General features: G+C 38.5%; 1 protein-coding gene across 1 annotated transcript; it reads left to right on the top strand.

Moving 5' to 3' along the window:
• rp1l1b (rp1 like 1b) lies at nucleotides 1–21,456 on the top strand. Its single transcript, XM_079473992.1, has 4 exons — nucleotides 1–176; nucleotides 2,178–2,820; nucleotides 8,512–8,689; nucleotides 8,993–21,456. Exons 2-4 carry the CDS (start codon nucleotides 2,326–2,328, stop codon nucleotides 20,362–20,364), a joined length of 12,045 nt encoding a protein of 4,014 aa, XP_079330118.1. The 5' UTR covers nucleotides 1–176; nucleotides 2,178–2,325; the 3' UTR covers nucleotides 20,365–21,456.
• Nucleotides 21,457–26,944: the final 5,488 nt, after the last annotated feature.

Raw genomic sequence — 26,944 nt, 5'->3', positions numbered from 1 at the left:
GTTCTATCCTTAGCACCTCAAGGAGCGATTAGCAGGTAGGTCTCCAGTGGGAGAAGAGCTCTTCAGCTGGCAGTTCACAACAGCTCCCGCTCCTTAACTCTCGCTGTGTAGAAACAACCTGAAAAAACATTCCTGAGGATGGTTTTCTCGGCATTAGGAAGATGGTTCTCATCATGGTGAGTTTTTTTGTAACTGTATTATGTTTGGCTTTTATCGAGAGCACAGTGGAGGAAAATATCCAAAAGAAAAGATCCAGCCTGAATTCAAACCCAGGTCCTGTTGAACCATTAGTATTCGTGAATGTTGTGTGCGTCCCTCGGCACCACTGACTGGACAGTAGGGGACAGTTTGACTTTAGGATGACAAGACTAGTTGACAAGCACTTAATACATTTTATTGGTTAGATATTTGCAAAACCCAGTGACAAACTTAAAGGGTGACTAATAATAATGATTTATAGCACAAAAGAATTATCACAAATATGGAGATACAAGGTTTTAGAATTGAGTGGAATAATTACAGTTGAATGATCTGTAATGCATTATATGAATATAATTATGCCAGTTGGCTTCGAGTGCTGCATGCACAGTGCTGTTCTTACAGCTCTGGATTGTTTAACATCTCTGTTCGATGCTGTTTTGACCTTACAGATCACCAGAAATGAAATCATTTACTTTTTTTGGGAAATGATTATAAATTATAAATTATAAAACAATGTTTTCTTCACATGCTTATATCAAAAGCACATATTAAAACAGGCCTCTGGGGTTTGGAATCGATCAGCACTTCTTTGCCTAAACTTTAAGGAGGTATTATAGTGCAGTCAACCCAAAACAAAACATTTAAAAAAAAATGTGACAATCTGTGTTGACTTGGTTATGCATTAACAGTATAATACATAACCAGTATACATTATTTGTTGTTTTTCATAAATAAGTTACCTGGTTGCCTTAATATTAAAAATATTAGTTAACTCAACAATTTTCTTATTGAGTTGACTAAACTTGTTGAGTTGACAAATATTATTAAATTGAACCAATCATTTTTTTACAGTGTTTGAAAATTTGCTCTGTAAAAGATGGTTGGGTCCTGTTACGGAATTCAAAGCCTGTATCAATCTTTGTTTTTGTTATAATAATCATGGTAAAAAGAGATCAAACTCATACTAAGGTCATGGTCTTTTTGCATTTTATTCCCACATTAAACCTGACTATCTGATCAGAATATCACGCATCATACTTATTGAGAAAGTTCAGACTAGTTCATCTCTATGGTTTCACTTGATTTTAACAAACTATTTTCCACTTAATTCTCACATTTGTACCTGAATCAAAATTAACAATGGACTTCGACTTCAGTCTTATCCCGTCATGTGTCGCTTCTACTTTCTCCCTGCACATGTAGATAAGCCCTATAGTCTAATTCAGGCAAATCTTGTCTTCCATGTCTGCTCTTTTTATCCAGTCTTAGTATTTGATATCTGTCCATCATTTCCTTGGCTATATCTCTCAGCCATAGAGTTTGCCAGAGACAATTGTGCTGGCATGATTGTCCACTGGGAGGTCAGACGGCAACCTCTGAGATAGTAACTGCTGTTTTGGACGGTTGTAACTTTTATATCAGATTATTTATTGACAAAAATGGTTTAATATCTTCATGAATGCTGTAATTGGTATCCAAAGTATTACAATTGATTCCATTATATACAGTAAATAAATAGAGAAAAGTCTTCTGTATGCTATTTGCAAGCATACAGTACATTACTTTCTACATTTACATTTAGCAGGCGCTTTTATCCAAAGCGATTTACAAATGAGGTAAACAATGGAAGCAATCTACAAAAGATTTGTCAGCTGGAGCGACAGAAATATACCGATTAATAAAAGTTTTTTCTGGAAAATTACAGGATATAAGAATATATAATACATTGTTTTCCCCGTTTTAGTTTTTTTGTAATTTTACGTTTTTTTACCGTATTTCAACATGCATGACAAATCTGTAAAAAAACAGTTAAATTCTGTTTTTCCTTCAGTGTACTGTAGGCCTATTTTATACAAATGGATTTACATCATAATTAATATTTACCCAAAGACAAATATGTTAATGGAAATTACATCATTTGGAGTGCTCAGTTTGTCATATTAACCTGACCATATGCTTTCTGTGTCTTTCTGCAGAACGCTTTGAAAAAGGAGGGGATGAATGAGTGTGGACTGCTGGACCAGAGATCATATAGCATTGCTGTATTCTTCCATGGTCGTCTTATTCTCTTATTGAAACCAAAGCCAATTTGACAACCAACACCAACCATTAGATGAAGCTAAAATGGGTTCTCACAAGCGAAGCTTTCAAAGCTTTGATGCCATCCTGGATGATCCATCCCTCAAGCCTTCTTTGTCCTATGGACACCGGTCTGCAGCATCACACATGAGCTCTCCGGCTTCCAATAGACTGGATCCACTGGAGGATCGCGGATGCTACCTTTGTGCCGATCACCAGCAGGCCACGTCGATGACCTCGGAGGCCTCCGGAGCTTACTCGACCCCATGGTATCATTTTCAGACACATCCACATTCTCACCGTTATATGACCAGAAGGCCTGCCCGACCAGAGGAAACCGCTGGAGAGTTTGAGGATCACCACTTCCAGCATCACAAGCTCGGCAGGAGAATAGTGCTTGTGAAGAACAGTGACCCGTCGGTCCGGAAGACCATTGTGCTGCACCGCAGGAGTTTGTGCAGTTTAGGGCTTTTCATGGATGAGGTTTCTGAACTTATGCAATGTCTCATTAGGAAACTCTACACCCTGGATGGCCACAAGGTGAGCCTTGTGTCTCTTGGAAGTTGAAATAGTTAAGTCATTTATGCTGTTTTTGTAACAATCAATAAAAAGCTAAATAGATATAGACGGTTTCAGCAGCAACAACATTAACCAATGTTTTGAGGCCCAAACGATAATGTGTCCGATTGACCTCCGCATAGAATCAATGACTGTTGAGTAGTTTTAATGTAATTGTATACAATTAATAAACAATGAAATATTACTATTGATTAATTATAAAATAGATTCTTCTATTATAACTAGGGATGCACCGATGCCGAGTACAAGTACCAATATTCTTTTCTGGTACTTGCCGATAGCAATACCTGTACCTTTTCACAACACAGCGAGACTGATAAAAATAGAATAGCTTCATAATTACAAACAACTCCAATAAATAATTGTATGTTCTTGTCACAAACTTTCAAAGCAAAATTCATGACAAATTTTAGTCAGTTCTGTCAGTTATGTCACATAAGGTATCGGTCTTTGATATCGGTGCATTTTTACAAGTATGAGTACATGAGCTCAGTATCGGTGCATCCCTAATTATAACCAAAAACAGACCGGAAGTCATCTTTTTGCCAGGCAGGAGCGTCTGATGAAACCATCTAAATTTTTTTTAAATCATCTACACCCCCTCGACTGAGAGAGGGTGAAAAATATATTTTGAAGACCATTGGTTACCAAACAACACTGGACCCCATTGATCTTTATTGTTTGGAGACATTTGTCAGAATATCTTCTTTTGTGTTCCACAGAAGAAAGAAAATCATGAGGGTGAATAAATGAGGGAATATTTATTTTGGGTGGGGAACCAGAACCGTTAAAAAGCAGAGTTACGACACTCTCACAGACCTCCATAGTGAGAATGGAACGCAGACGTAACTTGTGTCATGGACTGACCAATTGCACACTGCACTGAAGCCCATTCTATTCAATATCTCCCAAACACACTTGCTGTACAGTTGTTGATATAACGGCATGTTTATATAGTTTAACGAGTTGGAAGACATATCTTATATTCATAGATCTTATATTCATATTACTTCCAAGACAGAATGCTGCTAAGAATGTAGTCAACATAGTATTCAGTGTACACATAATGCCAATATATTTAGCATCGGTTTTCTGTCCCGCTAAAATCAATTCAAATGGGTTGACAGCACGGACTTGTTTGGAACTTTTAAGCGCTCCATGAACCACGTGACCACATGGCGGCGAGATGGAGTGTGGTAACTCTGTTTTGAGTCTGGGGGGAACCAGGGCTGGACTAGGACAAAAAAGGGACCTGGCATTTTTACTCAGCCCGGCCCATCACAATGGGTCGGACACAACCAACCAGTACACCATCCTTGGGGTCCCTGTAGATATGCATATCTACTGTTCCATTCTCCCAAAAACCTACAAAGCTGAGAACTAAGTGCCATGGACCAGTGTACCAGTGCAAGTGGACCAGTGTACTCACTCTCTCTTGACTGACTCCCTGGTGATAGACCTATACCTACTTGTGGTGTGATTCGCGCAAATTGAGCGTTAGTAAGGGAAGCCAAACAATCCAATTGTGGGATGAGACAGCGGGGTATTACAGAGCTCGCGCCGCGCTGACATGTCATCTGCGCGATTCAATTTCCTATCGCCAAACGATGGGCAGCGTGGCACCAACCAATCCGCTGCACTGACCAATTAAAACATATAAAATGTTCATTTGGCGCCACTCATTTACATTTTACCCATAAACCTCTGCTATTATTAACATAAATAGTTGAGGTAAAATGGCTAGGCGCAAAACGTACTACAATAATAAAATAAATTACCTGAACATGTAAACTGTCCTATATAATTTCAAGGAGGTTGACTACGATATTGGAAGTCATTGAAGTTTCTGCTTTGTACAGGTCTTTCCGTAGCCTCTATAGTATAGAGTCTATACATATGTGCAGTTCTTCAAAGTATCGATGCAAAACACAACCGTTTACTTGTACACTAGAGATAATAATAAAACAATATTATGCATTTCATCCTGATTTCCTTTGTCTTCTGTAGGAAAAAACTGATAGACTTGTGTAAATGTAAACAAATGTAAATGTTTTTAAGGAATGAGGGGTTTCTTTATTGTACATTTGAGTGTACGGTTTGCGCTGTTTAAATAACGTGTGCGCTGACGAGGAGTCGGCTGGCTGGGCGATTGAATCGCGCAGATGACATGTCAGCGCGGCGCGAGCTCTGTAATACCCGCTGTCTCGTCCCACTTTTGGATTATTTGGCTTCCCATAGTTCGCGCAAGTTGAAAAATCTGAACTTTGGCGAAAAGTCCAGCACTGGGGGGAACTATCGCTTTGACCCTCATGTTTCATTCTGAGATTGACCCCAATGGTATATTTGAAAGAGTTTGGTTCCAAAATGAGATAATATTGTACATTCTAATTAATATCAATCAAACTGCAGTTGGTTTCTTTTAACTTAAGCCATAATAACTATACAGCTAACTAACACAATAAAAACATTGTAACATAATAGAAATCTTGATCCTTGAATTTTATTTCAAACAGAGTTATCTCATTTTGGAACCAAACTCTTCATTTATACGAATATAAAAGTAAATATAAAAATATTTTTTAATTAACCTCTTAGTTTCTTTTTTATTACTTTAGTCTAGTTTACCTTATTCAAGCACATAATATTATTGAAACTTTTTTGCTCTTTTGCATGCATTTTTGAAAACAAATGTAAATGACCCATTCAATAATTAATTCAATCAGAAATCAAACAATTTTCAGGACTTTATTTAAACATGTATACTATTTTTATCATATACTATTTTATCTCTGAGAAGCAATGTTTTAGGATTATATTTACCTTGATACTATAATTTGAATAATTATAATCTTTAGTTATTATAATTGTTCTTTCTCAGACCCTAAACAGAACAGGAGGTTTAAAACTACTAATAATTTCTATTTATGATCCGAGATTTCATACAGTTGAATTACTGCAGTTATTCATCAATTTATATGAGGAGGTGAGTCTGTACAGGGGTCACACATATTTTTAACCATAGTTTAAGTTTGCTTAATATGGTCAGGTGGTAATTGTGGAAGTGAAAAAATTATGATGAACATTTACCATCTTTGAATTACATAGTCATTTATATTTTCTGGAAAGAAGACTTGCTGCGGATTTGCAGGAAGGGCAAATGTTTTAAGGACCTCTAGTGGTTAAAGTTGGTAAATATCTGAAACAAATTGTGTGTATTTGATAATAGGCTATAATAGATTGAGTTGTATCTATATTTGAATGAATCACAATGAGAACTATTAGTCGAGTCACTATCAGTTAAGGGCAAATGCCACAGGAAAAGGAAAAGAAAAAAATTAAGAATTAGAGTCTGCAGGTGGTTTGGCCAGATAAGAGGTGGACAGGGTGGTCAGGCCAGTGTAAGGAATAGCCCCTCTGGGACTGAGCCATGGCAACCCTGATAGAAGGTGAGAAGCTAGGAGTTTATACAGCCCCAAGACCTGTGCCACAAAATCAAGACATGTCTCGCGTGTTCGCACGCAATGATAAGGCTCAGCATGCCACTTGCAAACCAAGCCCTTCAATTTGCTGATCTGTGAAATCACGCTGGGGGTGAAGAATGCGCTGTCCCTTTAACAGGGGAAGGTTTCTTGGCTAAGAATCCACAGAATGTCTGGAGTTGATCCAGGCATTTCCTGCCCAGCAGAGTTGGACTTACCAGTCATTGCTGGTCCTCTGTGAGTCCACAGCAGGCACATCCTATTAGTACGGCCACAAGCATGTACTTTCCTTTAGAAAACATGGAGTAAAACATCACACACCCCTCCGCAGGGGCCTGACTGATACATGGATAACATTACGAATGGCACAGAGACACTGCCAGAAATAGATCTACAAGGGCCGGAGAAAAGGTTTATTTGTCATCATTGGTTCAAAATTGTTAGAGTTAGAGAATACAGCTTAACACCGGTGTCCTTGAAGATATGAAGTTTTGTGCTTCAGTTATAATTTATTTGGGTAGAATTCCTTTGGCTTAGAATTTCAAATAAAATATGAACTAAAGAATTTTAATTTGTTTATTATAAATACATAATTTTATATCTTTCATTAATTCCTTTCTTCTTTTTCCTGTTGGAGGCAATCGGGATATTCCTTCACTGGTATTTGTGCACAGCAGTGATACACCAGCATCCAGAGGATAACTATTAATCTTGCTCAAATCAGAGCTATTTTGAACCAACAGAAGCAGGTCAATGCCATGAAAACATAGAGTTTGAGATGCTCGCATCCTCTACACTTTCAATTAATTATGATCAAACCAACCCACTGGAAGAATTGAAAAGTTTTAAAGATACAAAAACTGCAAAGAATGCAGATTGAACATATTGTATTTGTATTGTGGTAAAGAGGGAACGTATGTTTACTTCTCTACATTCTATACTTCTGTCGCATTGGATCACATCCACATCTTTTAATACAATTTTAATGTAAATACATCCCCTATTGTGGAAGTTTGTTCACTTGACATTTTTGCACCACCATTGTGAAATGACGACAACACCACTGGTGGGCCAATTTTGGTATCATGACTCTTCTTCAAGTCCAAAATTTGAACTATACATGCAGTAACAAGCAAAATATCCACTAAGTAATAGTGCAGTTTTTCAGTCTGTGATATTGAATGCTTGTGCCCTTCATTATCATGTCCTATCTTTATTTGATAAGGTGTTTGCCTTAGTCAAGGATTCCACTTTTTCAATCATTCCCCTCTTTCAGTCTACAATTTCCAGGTGCGCATGAGAATATTAGGAAAGAGATAAGAAATATGTTGACATGTAAATGTAATAATTAAAAATTAAAAATGAGTAATAAAAGAAAATAAAAGAAAATATGGGTTATTTTTTACCGTTATATTGTTCAAAAGTTCAAACAGATTTGCTGTTTCAAATAAATGATCTCATCTCTCATTTTCGTGGAGTTTAACTGTAGTCAGCAATGTCATGATTGAGCTTCATGCATTGTTTGGAGATACAGAACGCATTGTCACCTCAGTTCAAGGGATCATCAACTCTCTGAAAAAAATCCATTAGTAGGCCTACATTTAATAGCCTTTGTCATAAATATCGAATGTAGAGTTCATCTTAAATAAAAAATACATGTACCTCATAATAAACTAGTTTCATCGTAGTTTTTCTTTGTGTACTTAAAAAATTAATATGCATTTATTTTTATAAATCTCAGTAAATTAGAAATACATTCACCAAAATTCCTATTTCTGGATAAGAAGATTAACCTATAACCCATTTGTTTGTATTTATTTTTGTTTGCACGCTATTTGTTTTGTGCTGACCCATGGGCACTGACTCATACGCAGAAAACACCCTCTGTAATGCATCACACAGATTTTTAGGTTACCGGTTTACTGATGCGTTGAGTGTAGTAGTGTGGGAAAATGTATTTACCAGATGGTTACACTTCCCATAGTCATTAACCTTTAATTGGTAGGTCTTTAATCCATCATAACACATTTCCTCATCAGAATTTGCAGTTACAATAAAATCCCTGCTGATTTCTTTCCAGACAGATTTTGCTGATCCCGATCATTTTGACTCTTTTGTAATCTATCTGTAATCTATCACTTATCTTTCCAACTCAGACTTGCCTGTTTTTCAGGTTGACAACGTGCAAAGTTTGCTGCATTGCGCTGGTATTTTAGTCTGTGTGGGACGTGAGCCTTTCCACCCACTTCTGTTGGACAGTTTTAGAAAAAACTCAAACGACAAACTTCCAAAGCTGAACATGAAGTCACGCTCCAGTGCTGGCTGTGATGATAATGGAGCCAAGAAAAATGGTAGGTCATGAGTAAATTGGATCTATTCCAGAATTATTCTGGGCTGTCTGCACTTTTATATGCATTATCCATATAGCTATTCCAATTATTACATCAAAGTGATACTTTAAAAAAATATTGTTTATATTGATATGAATTTTCCATTTAAAGGATAGAAAATGATTGTTAAAGTACCGTGTTTGTGCAAAGTGTCTATTACACTACATTACAAGTACTATTTGTTTTGCATTTGTATTTGTTTGGAATGTATTTTCTTGTATTTAATAACACTAAATACTTTAATACTTTATTAATTCCTTACAGTCAATTTTGGACATGAAACCAAGCGAAGCATCGTTCATCCAAGATGCGATTCAAGCAACAGGTCTGCGCAGATGGTGTCATCTGAGAAGTTATTCAACTCATTGCCACCAAGGCATGCGGGCACTTGCCCTCGAGCAAGAGAAGATATGATGGACGATGACATAGAAAAGCGAGTCCTAGTAAACAAAGACGGAAGCCTGTCGATGGAGATGAAAGTGCACTTTCGACTCCAACATGATGAGACGTTACACTGGTCCACAGAGATCAAGAAGTCGACAAGCACTGTGAATAAATGCCATACAGCACATGATGATGCCTACTGCATTTCTCACGGTAGTGCTGAGAGTTGCTCAGAAGTAGAGTCTCTCTCTGCTGGTGAGGCAGAAGAAACCTACAACACAAAACATTACCAAAAAAATTTTGAGGAGTCTAATTGCTACCACCTCTGTGCTCAGTGTCAAGAGTACGACATGTGGAAGAAGCCAATCCTTCCTGATCAAACGGCCATCAGACACATCAGATCCTCAAGCTCAAGTGCATCTTCACACAAAATAGTATGCAAAAAGGCATCAAGCGATAGTATGCACACAATGTCCAGTGAGGAATACACAGAGCATGTTGTTGAAAAGGTCGAACAGACCTTTGGGAAGCAGAGCGACACCAGCATTAAACATTGTACCATCCACTGTTGTTGTAGAAAAAGTCAAGTATGCTTAGTGTCCGCAAAAAGCACAGGTTCAACAGAACAAAAGTATAAAGTATCAGAGAAGATGGAAGTGTCTGATAATGATGAGAATAAACCAGACAACTGTAAAGACTCACAAAAAGGGCAATTAACTGTTCGGATGGCTCAATCCGTAGTGGAAGATGATAGGCCTGTGTCAACAGTCAGCTCTTCCTCACAGATTCTGGCCTCATTGAAAGAAGATCAAGATGAGGAAGATGTAGACATCATTCCAAGCATCTCAAGAGCATCCCTTGATAGTGGCCAGCAAGAGGATGAGGATGGCAGAGATTCTGAATTTAACCCATGCTCTGTTACACCCTGCAGATCCTGTGCATCTATGACACATTTGTCACCAAAACCACCAAACAAAACTTCTCCACTGGGACGGTCCAAAATGTGCAGAAAGCTTACCCCAACAGAAAAAGATGTGGACCAAGATTATCAAAATGTCAGGGCTGGTAGTGCAGAATCTGCTCCGTCTGAAGCTCTGTCGGGACCCAAAAAGTGTAAATGTTCACAACCAGACGACATAGAAAATAATGAATTAATGCCCAATGACCAACAAGAAGAAGATTCTGAGCTCAAAATTAATGTGAATATTGGAGAAATAAAAGAGAGGACACATAGCGAGATGTCAGCCAAATCTAAAACATCAACAAAATCCCCGTCCAAGCTATCACTCTGTTCTCAAGATGATACCGCTTCTGAGAATAATGAGGAACATCAGGACATAACAGATAAGAGATCAACAAGTGGTACAGCCATTAAATCAAATGAATCAGGTAAATCCAAGACTACATCTGTCAAATCCAAAAGATCAAAAATATCAAAAAATGACTTTGAAGATCTGGCTAAATTACATGACAATGTTGTGGAGAGGATGATAAGCTCTATGTCTTGTAAGTCAAATATTTCATCAAAATCAAATCGGTCCAATGAGCCACAGCCTGAAGAAAAAAAAGAAACAGATGAGCATATGCAAGAGAAAGCTTCAGGTGTTAAATCTGCAATGTCAAACAGATCTGGAATTGAAGATCTCAAAGATCAAACCGACGAGAGGGCTTCCAGTGCCCTTTCATTAAAATCCAACACTTCTGACAGGTCTAAGATGTCAGTGGAGCTTAGTGAGCTTGAAGAGCACGAGCAAGACAGAGTTTCTGTTCACTCTCATGACTCCCAAAAATCCAAGTCTGAGATTTCAGAAGCATCTTCTTTCCAAGTAGGAGAAGAAGGAGAGCTGCAGGAACGAACTGGAAGTGCCATGTCAGCAACATCAGTACAGTCACTCAAAACGACACTTTCAGATGTTCTACAAGCAACTACTGTGGAACCACACAATAGTCGGCCAAAAGAAAGAACTCAGAGTGTCATTTCTACCAAATCCTGTGCATCTGTGAAAGTAGATCTACCTGAAGAAGCTTCTCAGGTGGAAAGTGAACTACCAGAGGAGAGATCTCCAAGCTCCATGTCATCAATATCACATATTTCTGCAACATCCAAAGTTTCAAAGGGAGACCAAGAACAGTTCCAAGCTGAGGATAAAGAGGAATTTCAGGAAAGGGCATCAAGCGTTATTTCAGCTAAGTCTAATATATCTTTACAATCAAGAAAATCTGAGACTACACCAACAGCCATTGAAAGGCCAGGAGAAGAAATTAAGGAAAGAACGCTTAGTGCTATGTCCAGCAAATCCAAAGCTTCCTTAAGGTCAAAAAAGTCCAAAGTGTCATCTGTAGCCCCTGAGGAACATGTGGACATGGGGGAAACAGGAAAAAGAGCCTCCAGCACTATGTCTGCTAAATCTGAAGTTTCCACAGATGTAGAGCTAGAACAAGGAGCATCAAGTGCAATATCAGCTAAATCAAATGCTTCTGAAACATCAAAAAGGTCCAAAATGTCAAAGGTGGGAGAAGATGAGCATAAAAAATTACAAGTCCAAGATGATGACCGGCTGTCTGCAGTATCATATAACTCGGAAACATTAAATACATCCAATGAATGGGAAGAGAAAGAGGAGAGAACACCAAGTGCATTGTCAACAAAATCTAAAACCTCTGTGAAGTCAAAGAAATCCAAAGCATCTGATTTGGCAGCTGTAAAAATTGTGGCTGAAGAACATTATTTAAGATCTGCAAGTGCAATGTCCTCAAAATCCATATCTGCAAAATCAGAAAAATCTGAGGTCTCCCAATTGGTCATAGAAGATCCAGTTAAAATAGATGACCAAAAAGAAGGCCCTCAAAGTGCAATATCAGCAAAATCCAATGAGTATGGAATCTCAGTTGTTACTGATGATGATGAAGTTGCAGATGATCGATCCCTAAGCGTCATGTCATCCAAATCCAATGCATCTAAAAGATCCAAAAAATTTAAGTCTACAGTAGAACAACAAACAGTGGAACGGGCACAGAGTGCACTGTCTGCAAAAACAAATGTTTCTCAAAAGTTACAAACATCAAATGCATCTGCCATAGCTGACAATGCTGATGACAAAGAAAAAGAAGAAAGAGTGCCAATTGCTATGTCAGAAGAATCTTGTATTTCTACAAAATCCGAAGCATCAAAAATTTCAGAAGTATCTCTACAAGAGCCTTTTGATACAGAATGTGAAGACAAAACACCAAGCGTCATGTCCATTAAATCCAGTGTTTCGGCAAGATCTCACAAGTCAACTAATTCATACGGTGGCCCTGCTGAAGTAGATATACATAACAATGATAGACCTTTAAGTGCAATTTCATCTCTCTCTAACATCTCTACAAAATCTGGAAAATCAATAACATCAGAAGCAACATATAGTGAAAAGGAAACCCCAATTGAGCCAGATATCAAAGAAAGAGCTCTAAGTGTAATGTCTGCAAAATCAAATTCCTCTGTAAGAACCAGTACATTAAAAGTTTCAGAAATAATAATAGATGAGCCAAATGATCAAAAAGTGGAGAGGACGTCAAGTTCTAAGTCCCTAAAATCCAATGCATCTGGAAGAGCTAAAAAATTGACTAATGTTTCAGAAGCTAGTCCAAAGAATGTTGTCAATGAAGATAAAGAGAAGGAAGAAAGAGCACCAAGTGTTTTGTCCTCTCTTTCTAATGTCTCAGAGAGAACAAAACATTCAGAGATAATCCCTGATGTAATAGGTTCCTATATAGAGGAAAGAGCACCAACTGTGGCACCAGTTACATCTGTAAAGTCTAAGAGCTCAAACATTTCAGGTGTTGTTCCTGAAGAAACTGAAATCACAAGTAACAAAGATGCCGAAGCCTCCGTTAACTCAAGCAATGTGCTTGGAAACGCAAATGCTTCCACAAGGTCTAAAAGCTCCTTCTCAGAAGCTGAAGAACATGAAGAAAGATCAATAAGTGTTTTGTCAAGAGCATCTGTTGAATCCAAAGTTTCCAAAGCAGATCTGGAGAAACAATCAAATAGATCAACGAGCCAGCTTTCTGCTAAATCAGATGTTTCTGCAAAGTGCAAGAAGTCAAAAGTTTCTGGGGGTAAAGACAATACGACTTCAAATAGAAGTCCAGTTTCTGCTCACTCAAAAGTATGTCAAGCAGACTCAAATAAATGTTTTTGTGGAGCAGTTAAATTGAGTCCAACTGTGTCATCTGAAAAAGACTCTCATCATGAAGAGATACCTGCAAGTCCCCCGTCCACAAAGTCAGGAAAGTCCAAAATAAACTCAGCTGGTACTACTTCTGAGAGAGCTTTGACACCAACAAGCACATCCGTTTCTATTGGGATTGTAGATGACTGTGAGGATGATGATGTTGAGAAAATAGATGAAGGTACTACTTCAGTAAAGTCAAAAACATCTGCATCATCAGAAACATATGATAAATCTAAAAAAGTTTTGTTAGAATCCTCGCTACAAATGACAAATGACAGAGCAACACACACACCAGAGGAAAGACCTAAAAGTTTCACATCGGCTAAGTCAAATATTTCAGAAAGATTGATTTCCAAATACTCTCATTGCACTGCTACATGGCTCGCAGACAGAGCACTAGACACAAACCAGAGAGATGAACCATCAGCCAATGATTCAGTGAGGCAAAACTATCCAACCCAAGTAATTCGATCATCCAATAAAGCATCCAGTCTGTCTGTTAGCTCTTGTACAGGGATTTCAGAGGAAAGCACTGCAATAACAGGTCAAGGGGCAGATGAAAGTCAAGATGTTAGCCATGAATCTCAACGTATCTGTTCAAAATGCAGCTCAACAAAAAACAGAGGAAAAACAGCATTAGTCGCACCTACTTCACCAGTTTCAAGTGCCTCAGCTGTCTTAGACTCCAAAGGCTCTGCAGAAATAGTTGACAGACCAAATAGTAGTATATCCAATTCATCTAATTTGCAAGTAAATAATCAAAAAATGTATGTGGAACTAAAAGTTAACAGTGGAGATTCACATTCAGGAAAAAGCAAAAAATCATGCAAGTCTACACAAACAAGTGGGTCAGGTGTCAGGTGTCATTCAGCAACTTTGTCAGTGACCTCCACAAACCGGCGTAATCCCTGCCCACCAAAATCACCCCAAAAATCCAAAAAAACGGTGATTCTACGTGTTGGCTCCAAAGATAGCGTGTCATCTCAGACTGTCCCTGACCAAAGTGGAGAAAACATTGAAAATAAGAATATGGAACAACCTAAAACTAACAGACCTGATAAAACACATAATGGCCGACCCGACACAACAGACAGCATTAGAAATGTCAGTGACAACAAGAGTGAAAAGAGTAGCAAATGTAGAAAAAGAATAGGAAGCAGCTCTTCAAGTCAAATAATTCATGATGATGCACCAGAGTTGAGTCCTTCTTGCTTGCCAAATGCCTCTCCAACTGAGGTGGTAAATGAATGGCTCATGAACATTCCATCAGACACTGCCTTGTTTGATTTGGAAGATGAATTTCATGATAACTTTGATACAACAGAGCCACGTTGCACATCACATGTGCCTTCAGGAGATGAAAATGAGCATAGAGATTTGAAAGATTATTATGTAACCAAGCCTGAAAAACAAAACAACGTGGTGGATGATGCTCATCTGGCAAGTGCAGAAGGAACAATTGACAGAAAAACTCAAGAGAATCATGCAGTTTCTGAAAATGATCGACACCGCATTCGCCCTCAAGCAGGGGAGGAATCTAAAGTTTTGGACTCCTCAGTCCTGGTAATGAAAGTCTTGCTGAGTCCCAAAATTGACAGATGCAACAGCTTACCAGAGGTGTCTCCTGTGTACGGACGTAAACTCAGCACATCGGCACAAGGTCTTTTAGATTGTCTGGCAAAACTGCAGTTGTTAGACTTTGGCCCGAGTGATGATAACAGGAAAAAAGCTAAATACCAAGAGCTCATGAGCATGCTTAAGTCGCTTTGGCTTTGCGACCGAAAAGGTAGTGAAAATTTTAAAGATCAACAGCCTCTGGATGAGGAGTTCAAAGCCAGGTCCTCCTCAGGAGTAGATGTCAACAGTGGCTCAACAAGCTCTGGGAAAAGTAGTGTTTTGGGGGGCGCCCAAGCCCAAACCAACCCAGAATGTGAAGTCCCTGATACACTCACAAAGGTACAGGAAGTTGATGAGACAGTACAAGAAGAACCCTCAGAAACACCTGAATCAAAATGTAAGTCAGCCTTCCCCTATATATCAAGTCGAGCTAAGTGGACCCCTGAGGGTGGGGCGAAGGGTCCAGTTGATGAGAAGCTAAAAGGTGATGTTACAGGCTCTGATGAGACAATCAGGAGCAATGATAGTCCAAGGGAACTCATGGAAACACCTCTCTCATCCAACAAGAGTTCTGGAAATCATCCCCAGAATAAGGAAACTGAAACCGATCATCCAGAGGATTCAAGTTCAGGCAGCCGTTCAGCATCACAAAGACCACAATTATCAAAAATGGTTTCTCAAGACCCTGATCCTATATGGGTGCTAAATTTACTGAATAAATTAGAAAAGCAATTTATGACACATTACGTCAATGCAATGGATGAGTTTAAAGTCCGCTGGAATCTGGATGACAATGAGCAGATTGACATCATGATATGGGAGTTACAAGATGAAGTTCGCAAACGCATACAATGTAGTGTAAACAGGGAGCTCAAAAAAATTAGAGGAAGAGCAGGGAGACCGAGACCACCAAAAGAGGATGTGTCACGTGAATCAACAGTTCAAACCGAGCAAAGGCGGCGGCGTCTGAAAGTCATGCTCAACCAATCAGTTGACCCACATCCTGGAAAAAGTGAAGATGAAAACACAGCCACAGGTACAGATTTCAGTGATCAACGCAGCGATGATGAATATTGCCCTTGTGACACATGCTTGAAAAATAAAATTGCATCAAAGCCTGTTCTACCTGTGGAAATGTTAAATTCTGCACCTGTGATGATGGACTTTGATTTAAGAAGAATTCTCCAGATTAAGAAATCTACTCCAAACAAGGAAAAGACTGAAAGTGATTGCAAAATCAGTAAAATGGACGATGCAGAAGAAAATTTGGCTCTTGAGGCTGTCAAGGAGGAGGATGACAGTGAGGTAAAAGATGCTTCCACAGCTCAGGAAATGGAGAAAGAAGATGATAACGATGGAAAAAGTGACGACTGTGAAAAGAAAGAGGATACTTTTGAGAAAAAGTCAGACACATCTTTAAAGAAAGATATGAATGAAGAAGTGGAAGTAATTTCGGGCACGGAAGTGGTTGAAGTTGGGGAAATTTTTGAGAACAACATGACAGCTGAACAACAAAAGAATATAAATAATGCAGATGAATCAGCGGATGGTGAGATGGTTGATGAAAAAATTGCAGGAAATGAGAAAAAGGCTAATGTAGAATCTGTTGATGTGGCTGAGTCAACAAGTGTTAAATCTGTAGGGGTTGACCAGACTGCAGGAGAGACTGAGGCAGCTGAAGATGAAAATGCAGAAGAGGGTGAGATATCTGAAGTCAAAACTGCAGACGAGAGTGGGACAGCTGAAGATGACACTGCAGAAGAGGGTGAGATATCTGAAGTCAAAAATGCAGACGAGAGTGGGACAGCTGAAGATGACACTGCAGAAGAGGGTGAGATATCTGAAGTTAAAACTGCAGGAGAGAGTGGGACAGCTGAAGATGACACTGCAGAAGAGGGTGAGATATCTGAAGTAAAAACTGCAGACGAGAGTGGGACAGCTGAAGATGAAACTGCAGAAGAGGGTGAGATATCTGAAGTCAAAACTGCAGACGAGAGTGGGACAGCTGAAGATGACACTGCAGAAGAGGGTGAGATATCTGAAGTCAAAACTGCAGAAGAGAGTGGGACAGCTGAAGATGACACTGCAGAAGAGGGTGAGATATCTGAAGTCAAAACTGCAGACGAGAGTGGGACAGCTGAAGATGACACTGCAGAAGAGGGTGAGATATCTGAAGTCAAAACTGCAGAAGAGAGTGGGACAGCTGAAGATGACACTGCAGAAGAGGGTGAGATATCTGAAGTCAAAACTGCAGATGAGAGTGGGACAGCTGAAGTTGAAACTGCAGAAGAGGGTGAGATATCTGAAGTCAAAACTGCAGACGAGAGTGGGACAGCTGAAGATGACACTGCAGAAGAGGGTGAGATATCTGAAGTCAAAACTGCAGAAGAGAGTGGGACAGCTGAAGATGACACTGCAGAAGAGGGTGAGATATCTGAAGTCAAAACTGCAGATGAGAGTGGGACAGCTGAAGATGACACTGCAGAAGAGGGTGAGATATCTGAAGTTAAAACTGCAGATGAGAGTGGGACAGCTGCAGATGACACTGCAGAAGAGGGTGAGATATCTGAAGTTAAAACTGCAGATGAGAGTGGGACAGCTGAAGATGACACTGCAGAAGAGGGTGAGATATCTGAAGTCAAAACTGCAGAAGAGAGTGGGACAGCGGCAGATGACACTGCAGAAGAGGGTGAGATATCTGAAGTCAAAACTGCAGACGAGAGTGGGACAGCTGAAGATGACACTGCAGAAGAGGGTGAGATATCTGAAGTTAAAACTGCAGACGAGAGTGGGACAGCTGCAGATGACACTGCAGAAGAGGGTGAGATATCTGAAGTTAAAACTGCAGATGAGAGTGGGACAGCTGAAGATGACACTGCAGAAGAGGGTGAGATATCTGAAGTAAAAACTGCAGACGAGAGTGGGACAGCTGCAGATGACACTGCAGAAGAGGGTGAGATATCTGAAGTTAAAACTGCAGACGAGAGTGGGACAGCTGATGATGACACTGCAGAAGAGGGTGAGATATCTGAAGTTAAAACTGCAGATGAGAGTGGGACAGCTGAAGATGAAACTGCAGAAGAGGGTGAGATATCTGAAGATAAAACTGCAGACGAGAGTGGGACAGCTGAAGATGACAATGCAGAAGAAGGAAAGACATCTGAAGTCAAATTTGCAGAGGAGAGCGAGGCAGCTGAGAATGAAACTGCAGAAAATTGTGATACATCTGAATTTAACTCAGCAGAGGAAAGTGAGACAGCTGAAGATGAAACTACAGAAGAGGGTGAGATATCTGATGCTAGAACTCCAGAGGAGAGTGAAACAGCTGAAGATAATGCTGCAGAAGAGGGTGAAACAGCTGAGGATGAAAATGGAGAAGAGGGTGAAACATCTGAAGTTAAAACTGCAGATAAGAGTGAGACAGCTGAGGATGAAATTGCAGAGAAGAGTGAGATGGCTGAAGATGAAACTGCAGAAGAGATTGACACAGCTGTTGATGAAACTGCAGAGGAAAGTGAGACAGCTGAAGATGAAACTGCAGAAGAGGGTGCGATATTGGAAGATAAAACTGCAGAGGGGAGTGTGACGGCTGAGAATGAAACTGCAAAGAAGACTGAAGAAGATGGTGAGACTTCTGAATCTGAAACAGCTGAAGAAGAAACTGCAGAAAAGAGTGAAACAGTTGCGAATGAAACTGCTGAAGATGAACAAAATTCTGAAGATGAAACTGCAGAAAAGAGTGAAACAGCTGAAGATGAAACTGCAAAAGATGAACAAACAACTGAAGACGAAACTGCAGAAAAGAGTGAAACAGCTAAAGATGAATCTGCAGAAGAGGGTGAGACAGCTTCTCATGACACTCAAGAAGAACACAAAACATCTATAAATGCATCTTTAGAAGACGACAAAACTGCTGGAGAGAGTGACACAGCTGCTGAGGAACAAACTGCTCAGGCTAAATCTGCAAAAGAGACTGAGACTCTAGATGAGGAGACAGCAACAAATGGGCAGTCTGCAGAGAGTGAATCGGCTGAAGAGGATAAGACAGCAAAAGATGAGCAGAATGTTGAAACTTCTGCAAGAAACAGAGAGACTTCTGATCATGAAACAACAAATGAAGTAGAACCTTTTGTGAAAGATGGACAGCCTGCTAAAGCTGAAACTGCAGACGAGAGTGAGACGGCTGATGAGGAGACAGCAGCAGAGAAAGATGATTCTGAAGGTGAAACTATAGATGAGGATACAAATAGCACTGACAATAAAGATGAACTGGTTGAAGAAAGAGTAACAGCTGATGATAAAAGCACAGATGAAGATAAGGAGACTGATCGAGCAGAAACAGCAGATGAGGAGACCACTGAAGCTGTTGAAGATGTCTCCTCCAGAGCAGAAGAAGACCTTACAGAAGATGAGGAAAATGCGGGAGAAGATTTGTCAGAACAAAAGAAATCTGCTGAAGAGGACACACACGAGAGTCACTCTGAACACGAGGAGGTCGATGAAACTGTCTATCGTAATAAAGACGTTCTTTCCAATCCTGATGACACTGAATATGATGATGTTATTGACCTAAAAGCAGATCAAATAGTAACAGAAGAGGAAACTCTGTTTAAGAATGAGGGTGATGTTGTCATAGATAGTATTGATGAAACAGCTAAAGAAAGTGGCAAAGAATATGATGCCGAAGAGATACAAGGATGCCATTTTGCAGATATTGGTGAATCAGCTGAAGGAGGAGATGAGGCTGAAGATGACACTGAACCAGATATGGAGGTAGATGAAGGGGAACACGACGGGAACGTTCAGGCTTCACAGTCTACTTTACTGCCAAAGCAAGAAGATGATAAACCAGATAAGACTACAGTAACTTCATTTGATGTGGCAGTAAATAATAACTTGGTGTATGATGCTGATGTAGAAGACTCAGAAACTGAAGTAAACAATCAGATCCAAGAACTGAGTTCTGAGGCTGAGAGCAAGCCACACAAGACTGTACGCAAAACTTTCAAGATGCTTATTCACACTCTGGCTTTCCTACAAACCACAGCCACTCTACGGCCAAAAGCGAGAGAAAATGAAGAAGGGGACCATGAGGTGGAACATAAAGAGACTCCGGAGGAGAGTGATAATACAGAAGACAGTTCAGTTGTGGAGAAAGAGGAATGTGGAAAAGAAAAGGGGAAGCTGTCAGATATTACAGAAGATACAGGAGAAGAAGAGAACCATGAAACTGAGACAGGCAACTCAGCCAAAGATGATTCCGAGGAGAGTGAATGGGAATCATCTGAAAATGCCTTAGAAAAACAGTTCACAAAGTCTTCCATAGAATCTCAGCCAGGTTCCTTCGATGAGGTTCTCGATGATCAGGTAAAAAGTCAGGAAAGTTCAAATCATGTGACTGTGAAAGCTAAACAGTAGAATTCGTTAACAATCTCCAGGAAGTAAACCAAAGAGGCACTACAGCATAAAATGGTTGGAGGTTCTAGAGAGGAATGCTATTCATTATTTACAGCAATCTTAGACTAAATACAATAAACCTGAAGCGATGATCATCAAGGTGACCTTGGGTTCTTCTGGGTCAAAATGTATTATTTACCAAAGAATAACTTGCACTTTATTATATGTTTATGCACATTACAGTATACATATAAATGCACATTACAGTATACATATATATGCACAGTATTAATACTCTGTAAAGGGAATTTTTGTATGTAAACGATTGCTGACAAAGGGATAATAATATATCGTACTTCAGTTTCACTTATGTGTAACTTTATAGAAATGTACTGAAAATTTATTTAAGTATATAAAGAAGCATATACCAACATGTAACTGTATTCGGTGGCCTGAGATTTTACATATATGAATGGATAAACATGAACGTGTCTTCTGAAAAGAACTCGAAAAGCAAAATGGATTAATAATATAATTTGCTTGTGGGGACTTCAAATAGATGTGGGGAGAACATACCTTTGTAGGGAAAAAAAGGAAAACTAAAATGTACAAATAAATCTCCATTAGAAAACATACAGTAATACTTAAGTATATCGAGGCAATGCAGATAAACAGGACAGATCAAGTCCAACGTATACCATTTCCCAAAATACCCCAAATATTAAGAATTGAGGTGCACATTATTGATACATGCATTTGATGTTTTGACACATGCATTTACGCAGTGCATTTCCCATCTATTAACCCTGAGGCTATAAAATATTATAGGAAAATAATATTATAAAATATATCACAAAAGAACCATCAAATTAAATTATGATTAATCATTAAATTAGCATGTTTTCTCAATCATTGCAGGTATGAAAAAGGTTTATTGTACCATCATGGCACCATGAATTATGTACATCTGAAGTGTCATCTTTCTGTTGTGTTCACACAAAACTCATTTTTGGGGCTGAACTGTCATTGCACTTTGCTGGCCAAACAATAAGTTGTTCATTTAAAATAGGCATTACTTGAATGTACTGATATTCTGCCTGAAATAAATATATGTAATCTAATGGTGACGTTTTTCTGGTGTTTTGGCATTTAAAGAAATAGTTCGCCCATAAATAAAAAAATCTGTCTTGATTTACATCCTGATGTTGTTCAAAATCTTTATCAATTTATTTGTTCTGATGAACACATATTTTTAAATATATCTTCCAAATAACTTTCTCTGTGTTCATCAGAACAAAGACATTTATAAAGATTTGAGTAAGCCATGATAGATTTTTTTTTTATTTTTAAGCAAAGAAAGTATGCGTGGGGGTGGGTTTAAAAGCACTTAAAATATTACATGTGATTTACTTGGCAAAACACTTAACCAAATGAAAAAAGGACCAATAAAGGAGAAACTGTGTAACCTACATTAGCTCACCCTGCTCTGTCATCCTGAGGATACACCTGGAAGTATACTCAAGGATCTGACGTCTGCAGTAATCTCTGACGTGTTAATTGCATGTAGAGAAAGTTTAAACACAGCGCATTAATCACTGCAGTCTGGAGGTCTCATTCCACGCATTTCAATACTAGTCAAGTAAAACAGCATTATTAGTATCTAGGGTTGGGGAGTAACGGATGACATGTAACGGCGTTAAGTAATAAGGATTTACAGTTATGCACATTTTTTTTATCAGATTACAGTTACATTTTGTAAAAACGGGAATGCTATCAGGATTACAACGGCACGCAGTGCAAACTATGCCTTCCAGCTACAAATACACTCTATCAAAGGTTGCAACTATATGACATTTTCTTAAATAGGTTATATTTTGCATCAAATATTTTACATTGTGGACCAAACCCTTAGTAAATACAAGTTGTTTTTTTAAATGTTTTCTTAAGTAGCTGTATTTACTGTATATATGTCCAAAAGTAGATGAGATAACATTACTTTTATATGTTGTTGCTTGTATTAAGTTACTGAATACTTCTTTATGAAGTCATTTGTAACTATTATGGAATGCATTTAAAAAAAACTCCCTAGCCTGTTATCACACCTGATACAAAACACAGTTTTAACAGAATATTTAAATTATTTTATTCGTAAGGAAATTTTAGAATGAAGAAATCTGTTCAGTAATGTAATTCTTTACATCTTCATGCTTTTAAGTGACACCTTAAAGATGACATGTTATTAATTGAAATGTCCTACTAAAAATGCTTTCTTAAAAACAAACATCTCCAGTGAAAGATAAAGGTCCAGATTTCTCAGCGGGTGGTAGGTAAATCAGTAAATCTATTACTGGTTCCCTTTTCGATCTAAGATATACTGTACATGTCCACATATAGAATTCTTTAAGAAGCATGTTGCCTAATTGAATTAAAGGGTCATTATTAAAGACCGAAACTGTCTAAAGAATTAGTCAGTGCTAATAATGTCTTTCTGAGAAGAAGTCAAGCCATATATACACTTCTGTCCTGAGCTGAAAGTTCTACTGTGTAAGATGTGGATGCAGACCAATGCAAGTCCAATTTCTCGTTTTAAAAATGCACAGACACCAACATGACAGACACCTGCAAATATTTCACAAGCCGTGTTGTCAAATGGTATTGCGAAAGCCCTGCTGTTGGTCAGTTTGTCTTTCAGAAGTTTTGAAAGAGAGAAATTATTTCAAGGGACCTGACTTTGTCTCTGAACCTTCGATAGATCATATCATGACATTCGTGACACAATAAAAAATGCCCCCTGAAAATATTGAAGGTGAAAATCAGCAAACTATTAATAACCTGACTCACCTCATCCATCAAGCACCTAGTTAAGAGTCAATTCCCAGCCACCGAGACATCTGAAACAACCTGCATTTTGTTTTCGCTCTCCAACTTTGCAGTGTTTTTAACAGGCTGGCCGGTTCACTAAACAGGGGTAGAGCCCGAGGACCCCTTTCCAAGACTTCAATTACTCACAGAAGTTAATATCCCTTCAAAAGATATCAGCTTTCAATTTAAGTAGCACGCAATGGAGATTTGCAGACCAATATGTTTATTCTGGGACTTTTAATTACCGTCTGCTTGTGACAGGGTAAGTGTGTGGTTTTTCGAAACTGTCCTAAGAGACTTCATTCCCTGCTGCTGCGGTGCTGGAGTCACAGGTATACAGCCCCATTGGACAAGTCTGATGGATGGTCCTCTCTCGTTGAGTTTCCATCCTCCGTTTCCGGAGGGAATGTGACATAAATAATTGGTGTCACTCCCATCGACCGAGTGCCACACTCGAAGGCGGGGCTGAAGAAGCACAGCTGTCCAATCTCTGTACTCGCAATATCATTGATTGCCTTCCATCTTCTTTCAGAGAGAAATAAACGATGAGGCCACTTGCATTTTAGCATCACGAGGATAAGTATTATATATGAATATATATACAGTCATTATATTCTGTATGTATGGCAATACACAGGGTATTTTAATACAAACAGGACTTTTTATCACTTATTTTAGTCAAATTAAAACATGTAATTACGCTGTTAATGTTATGGCAACGTATATCTTTACTTTTCATCAAAAAAGTTATTCGATTTCAACATGTTTTTATAAGTTACAGTATCAACTCATCACTTGTCAAAATGAAAAATAGTTTGAGGGAGCAAAATAAAATTTACTTATTAATAAAAATAAAAATTATAGTCTATTGAAAATGTTATTTTATAAAGTGTATTATGTCACATAATTCAAATGAAATAGATCAAATTCAATTGAATGATCAACTAAATGTTTAAATTATACTGTTTATATTATGTTTTGACAAACTCAAAAAGTTTTGTGGTAAATAACTTTTAGACTGAGACTGAAGTGAATTTTACTGAATTAAATTGTACTACTTTAAGTTGCATATTTCATATGCTATTCAAACTTGAACATCAATCAATACAACATCAAATTGTCAGTGGTTTAGCACCAACACCAAAAATAAAAATCCTTATCAATTACATAATAATTCAGTATGCAGTTATTTGATGATGATGATGAATTTCTCTTTTCATCATTCAGAGCACATTTAGTCTCCCATCTGTGATTATTCACAACACATCACTGCATTAAACGCTTAACAATAGGATTGTTGTTGGCATTCAGAGGGTTTGGCGCTTGAACTTGAGATGGTTTTCGAGTCTGCCCAAACATGGTTGTAAATGTGGATAAATAAGAAGTTTACAGGAAGCACCTGCTCACTGAAGAGAGGGGGCGATTTCCACCCTCAACACTATTAGATATAGGCATTTATTCCGGAGGATAATGCAAGGGGCTTTCCCTGTTTTTTCCCTGTTTACTTTTGAGTGTTATGCCTGAACCCAGCTGCAAAGTTGTGTATTGCAGCGTCACACTCCCATGCTTCCAGATGTTCCAGGAAAAACAAGTGTGCCAGCCTGTCGGTCAGGGGAAGAAACATTTTAAGCTGTGTGTCAGAACTTCCTGCCTCAGTCTCTACACAGGTGGATGTCAATTACAAGTGTAACAAAGCACACTTTCCTTTTTTAGTATTATACTGAACTCCAGGCATTCGGACCAATTATTCACGAAACTGATCTGGAATCACTTATTTAAATGGCTTGGAAAACAAAATATGTTTTTTATAAATTTGAATTCAAAGAAAAATATTCCTACACCTCACACCAAGAGAACGACATCAAACATTTGGGACCCCCTCCCAAATAGATGTATTTACTGTGTATATGAATAATACTAAATATTTGGTTTCGACCAAGCAAAAGATTTGTCTCTTCAAAAAGCATAATTTTTTTAACCCCATCCAAGTAAGTTTGGAATTTAAATGTTATGGGTTGTATTATACAATTCCATAAAAAGTACACAAAGCACTTATAAAACAAACATTTAAAGGTAAACATTTAAAAAAAAAAATTTCATTGATCATTGTATCAATCCTGGCATGTCTTTTTACTTTAGGATATGCGTGTAGTGCCAAGGACATGTCTTTACAGACCACCAACTCCTGACAAAAAGTGATTCCACAGAGGAAGTAGCGTGTATAAAGTGGCGTTGGCAGGCACGGCTAACAGGCCCTTGAATGCATTGTTGAGTTTATTGTTATTGTGACTGATGTGTCCATGGTCTCATTTAATACAGGCCGAATAAATGAGTGAGTCCCTGTCCGGCTTGATATGTGAGAGAGGCAGAGGAGTTTTCCCACACGGTGAGAGGAAGAGAGAAAATTTTCTCACAGTATTTGCTTTCCCCCTTCCAATGAGGAAGCCCCCCACAAGGCTGTGAATAGGGGCTTCTTTCTCTTTTGTCCTCAGGTGCTGCTTGATTGACACAGTTAAAACTGGGTGCATGCAAACACTGTGAGAAAGAATAAACGTTATGTACCTGTTTATACTGTTCGCAGAAACTGACTTGATAGTCGAGCTGAAACATGTGTAATGTGCTTGCCATTTTTACTAAGGCTACATATACGTTGGAGATCGGGGCAAGTTGTCACAGGAGCTTAGTAAACACCTTAGTAAATAAAGTCTGGAGTCAACAGCCCAGTTACACAAATTAAAAACATTTTTTTGTTTCAGACACCTACCAAGTATTTAATAAAAGTACACTTAAACTGAAAAGTTAAACTCTCACGGCCATAAAAGTCAATGGCCAGATGTCAGATCGGGGCATGTTGTCATAAATTAATATAATAAGTTGGCATGTGTTGTTTATGCTGTAATTTTATACATTTAACTCAATTTGGAGCTAACAATGGTTTTATATTTTTTGTCTCTAATAGATGCCCCGCTATTGCCATATCTGGCTTAAACATAATATTGCAGGTTTCTTTTCATACTTATCAAAATGCAATGCAGTCAATTTGAAATCCAACCAGACAGGTTAAATCTTAAATCATTATAATAATTGCGTTTGAAACATATGTTTATTTTAGTTTCTAAAGTTATAGATATATATTTCCCTGCCTAGTCCATAATATAGTACTTAATAGCATAGATTATTTAAAAGTGTTCATTGAGACAACTGACCCCACATCAGGTGACATCATGGCCCTATATAAAATAAATTGTTATATATAACAATGAGAAGTGCAGAGTGCATTTTGCTGTGTTAGCACATTGTCGACAGTACGGTTCAGAGGTAGAACACAGGTTCTCTCTTGTCAAAATCTCTATTTCTTTGTGCTTCATTTCCACTGTTATTCAGGTTATATTGGTGGACAGGACGCGGTGTCTGGGGACCCGGGATGTGGGGACGCAGTATCCGCAATCTCTGGGAAAACCAGAGTGGGATAAAGATAAATGCGTTACCAGGACACCCTCAACAAAGCTCCCATCACACATCTGCACTGCATGTCAGAGGGGCCCCTTAGACTCCACATCACAGACACAGGTGGTCCAGAAAAAAACGAAAAGTTCTCGACCACAGTGACATTGTTACCCTGTTTATGCGGCATTAAAAGTGATTCCCACAGGAAAAAATGACAGGAAACAACTTTGAAGTGATTTGAAGTTTACTGTACTTCCTTGATATGATTGGTTATGTAGTTCTCGTATTAATG

The sequence above is a fragment of the Barbatula barbatula genome, assembly GCF_947034865.1.
Source record: "Barbatula barbatula genome assembly, chromosome: 15".
Lineage (NCBI taxonomy): Eukaryota > Metazoa > Chordata > Actinopteri > Cypriniformes > Nemacheilidae > Barbatula > Barbatula barbatula.
The sequence above is the reverse complement of the archived record's forward strand: the minus strand, read 5'-3'. Positions and strand labels throughout refer to the sequence as shown.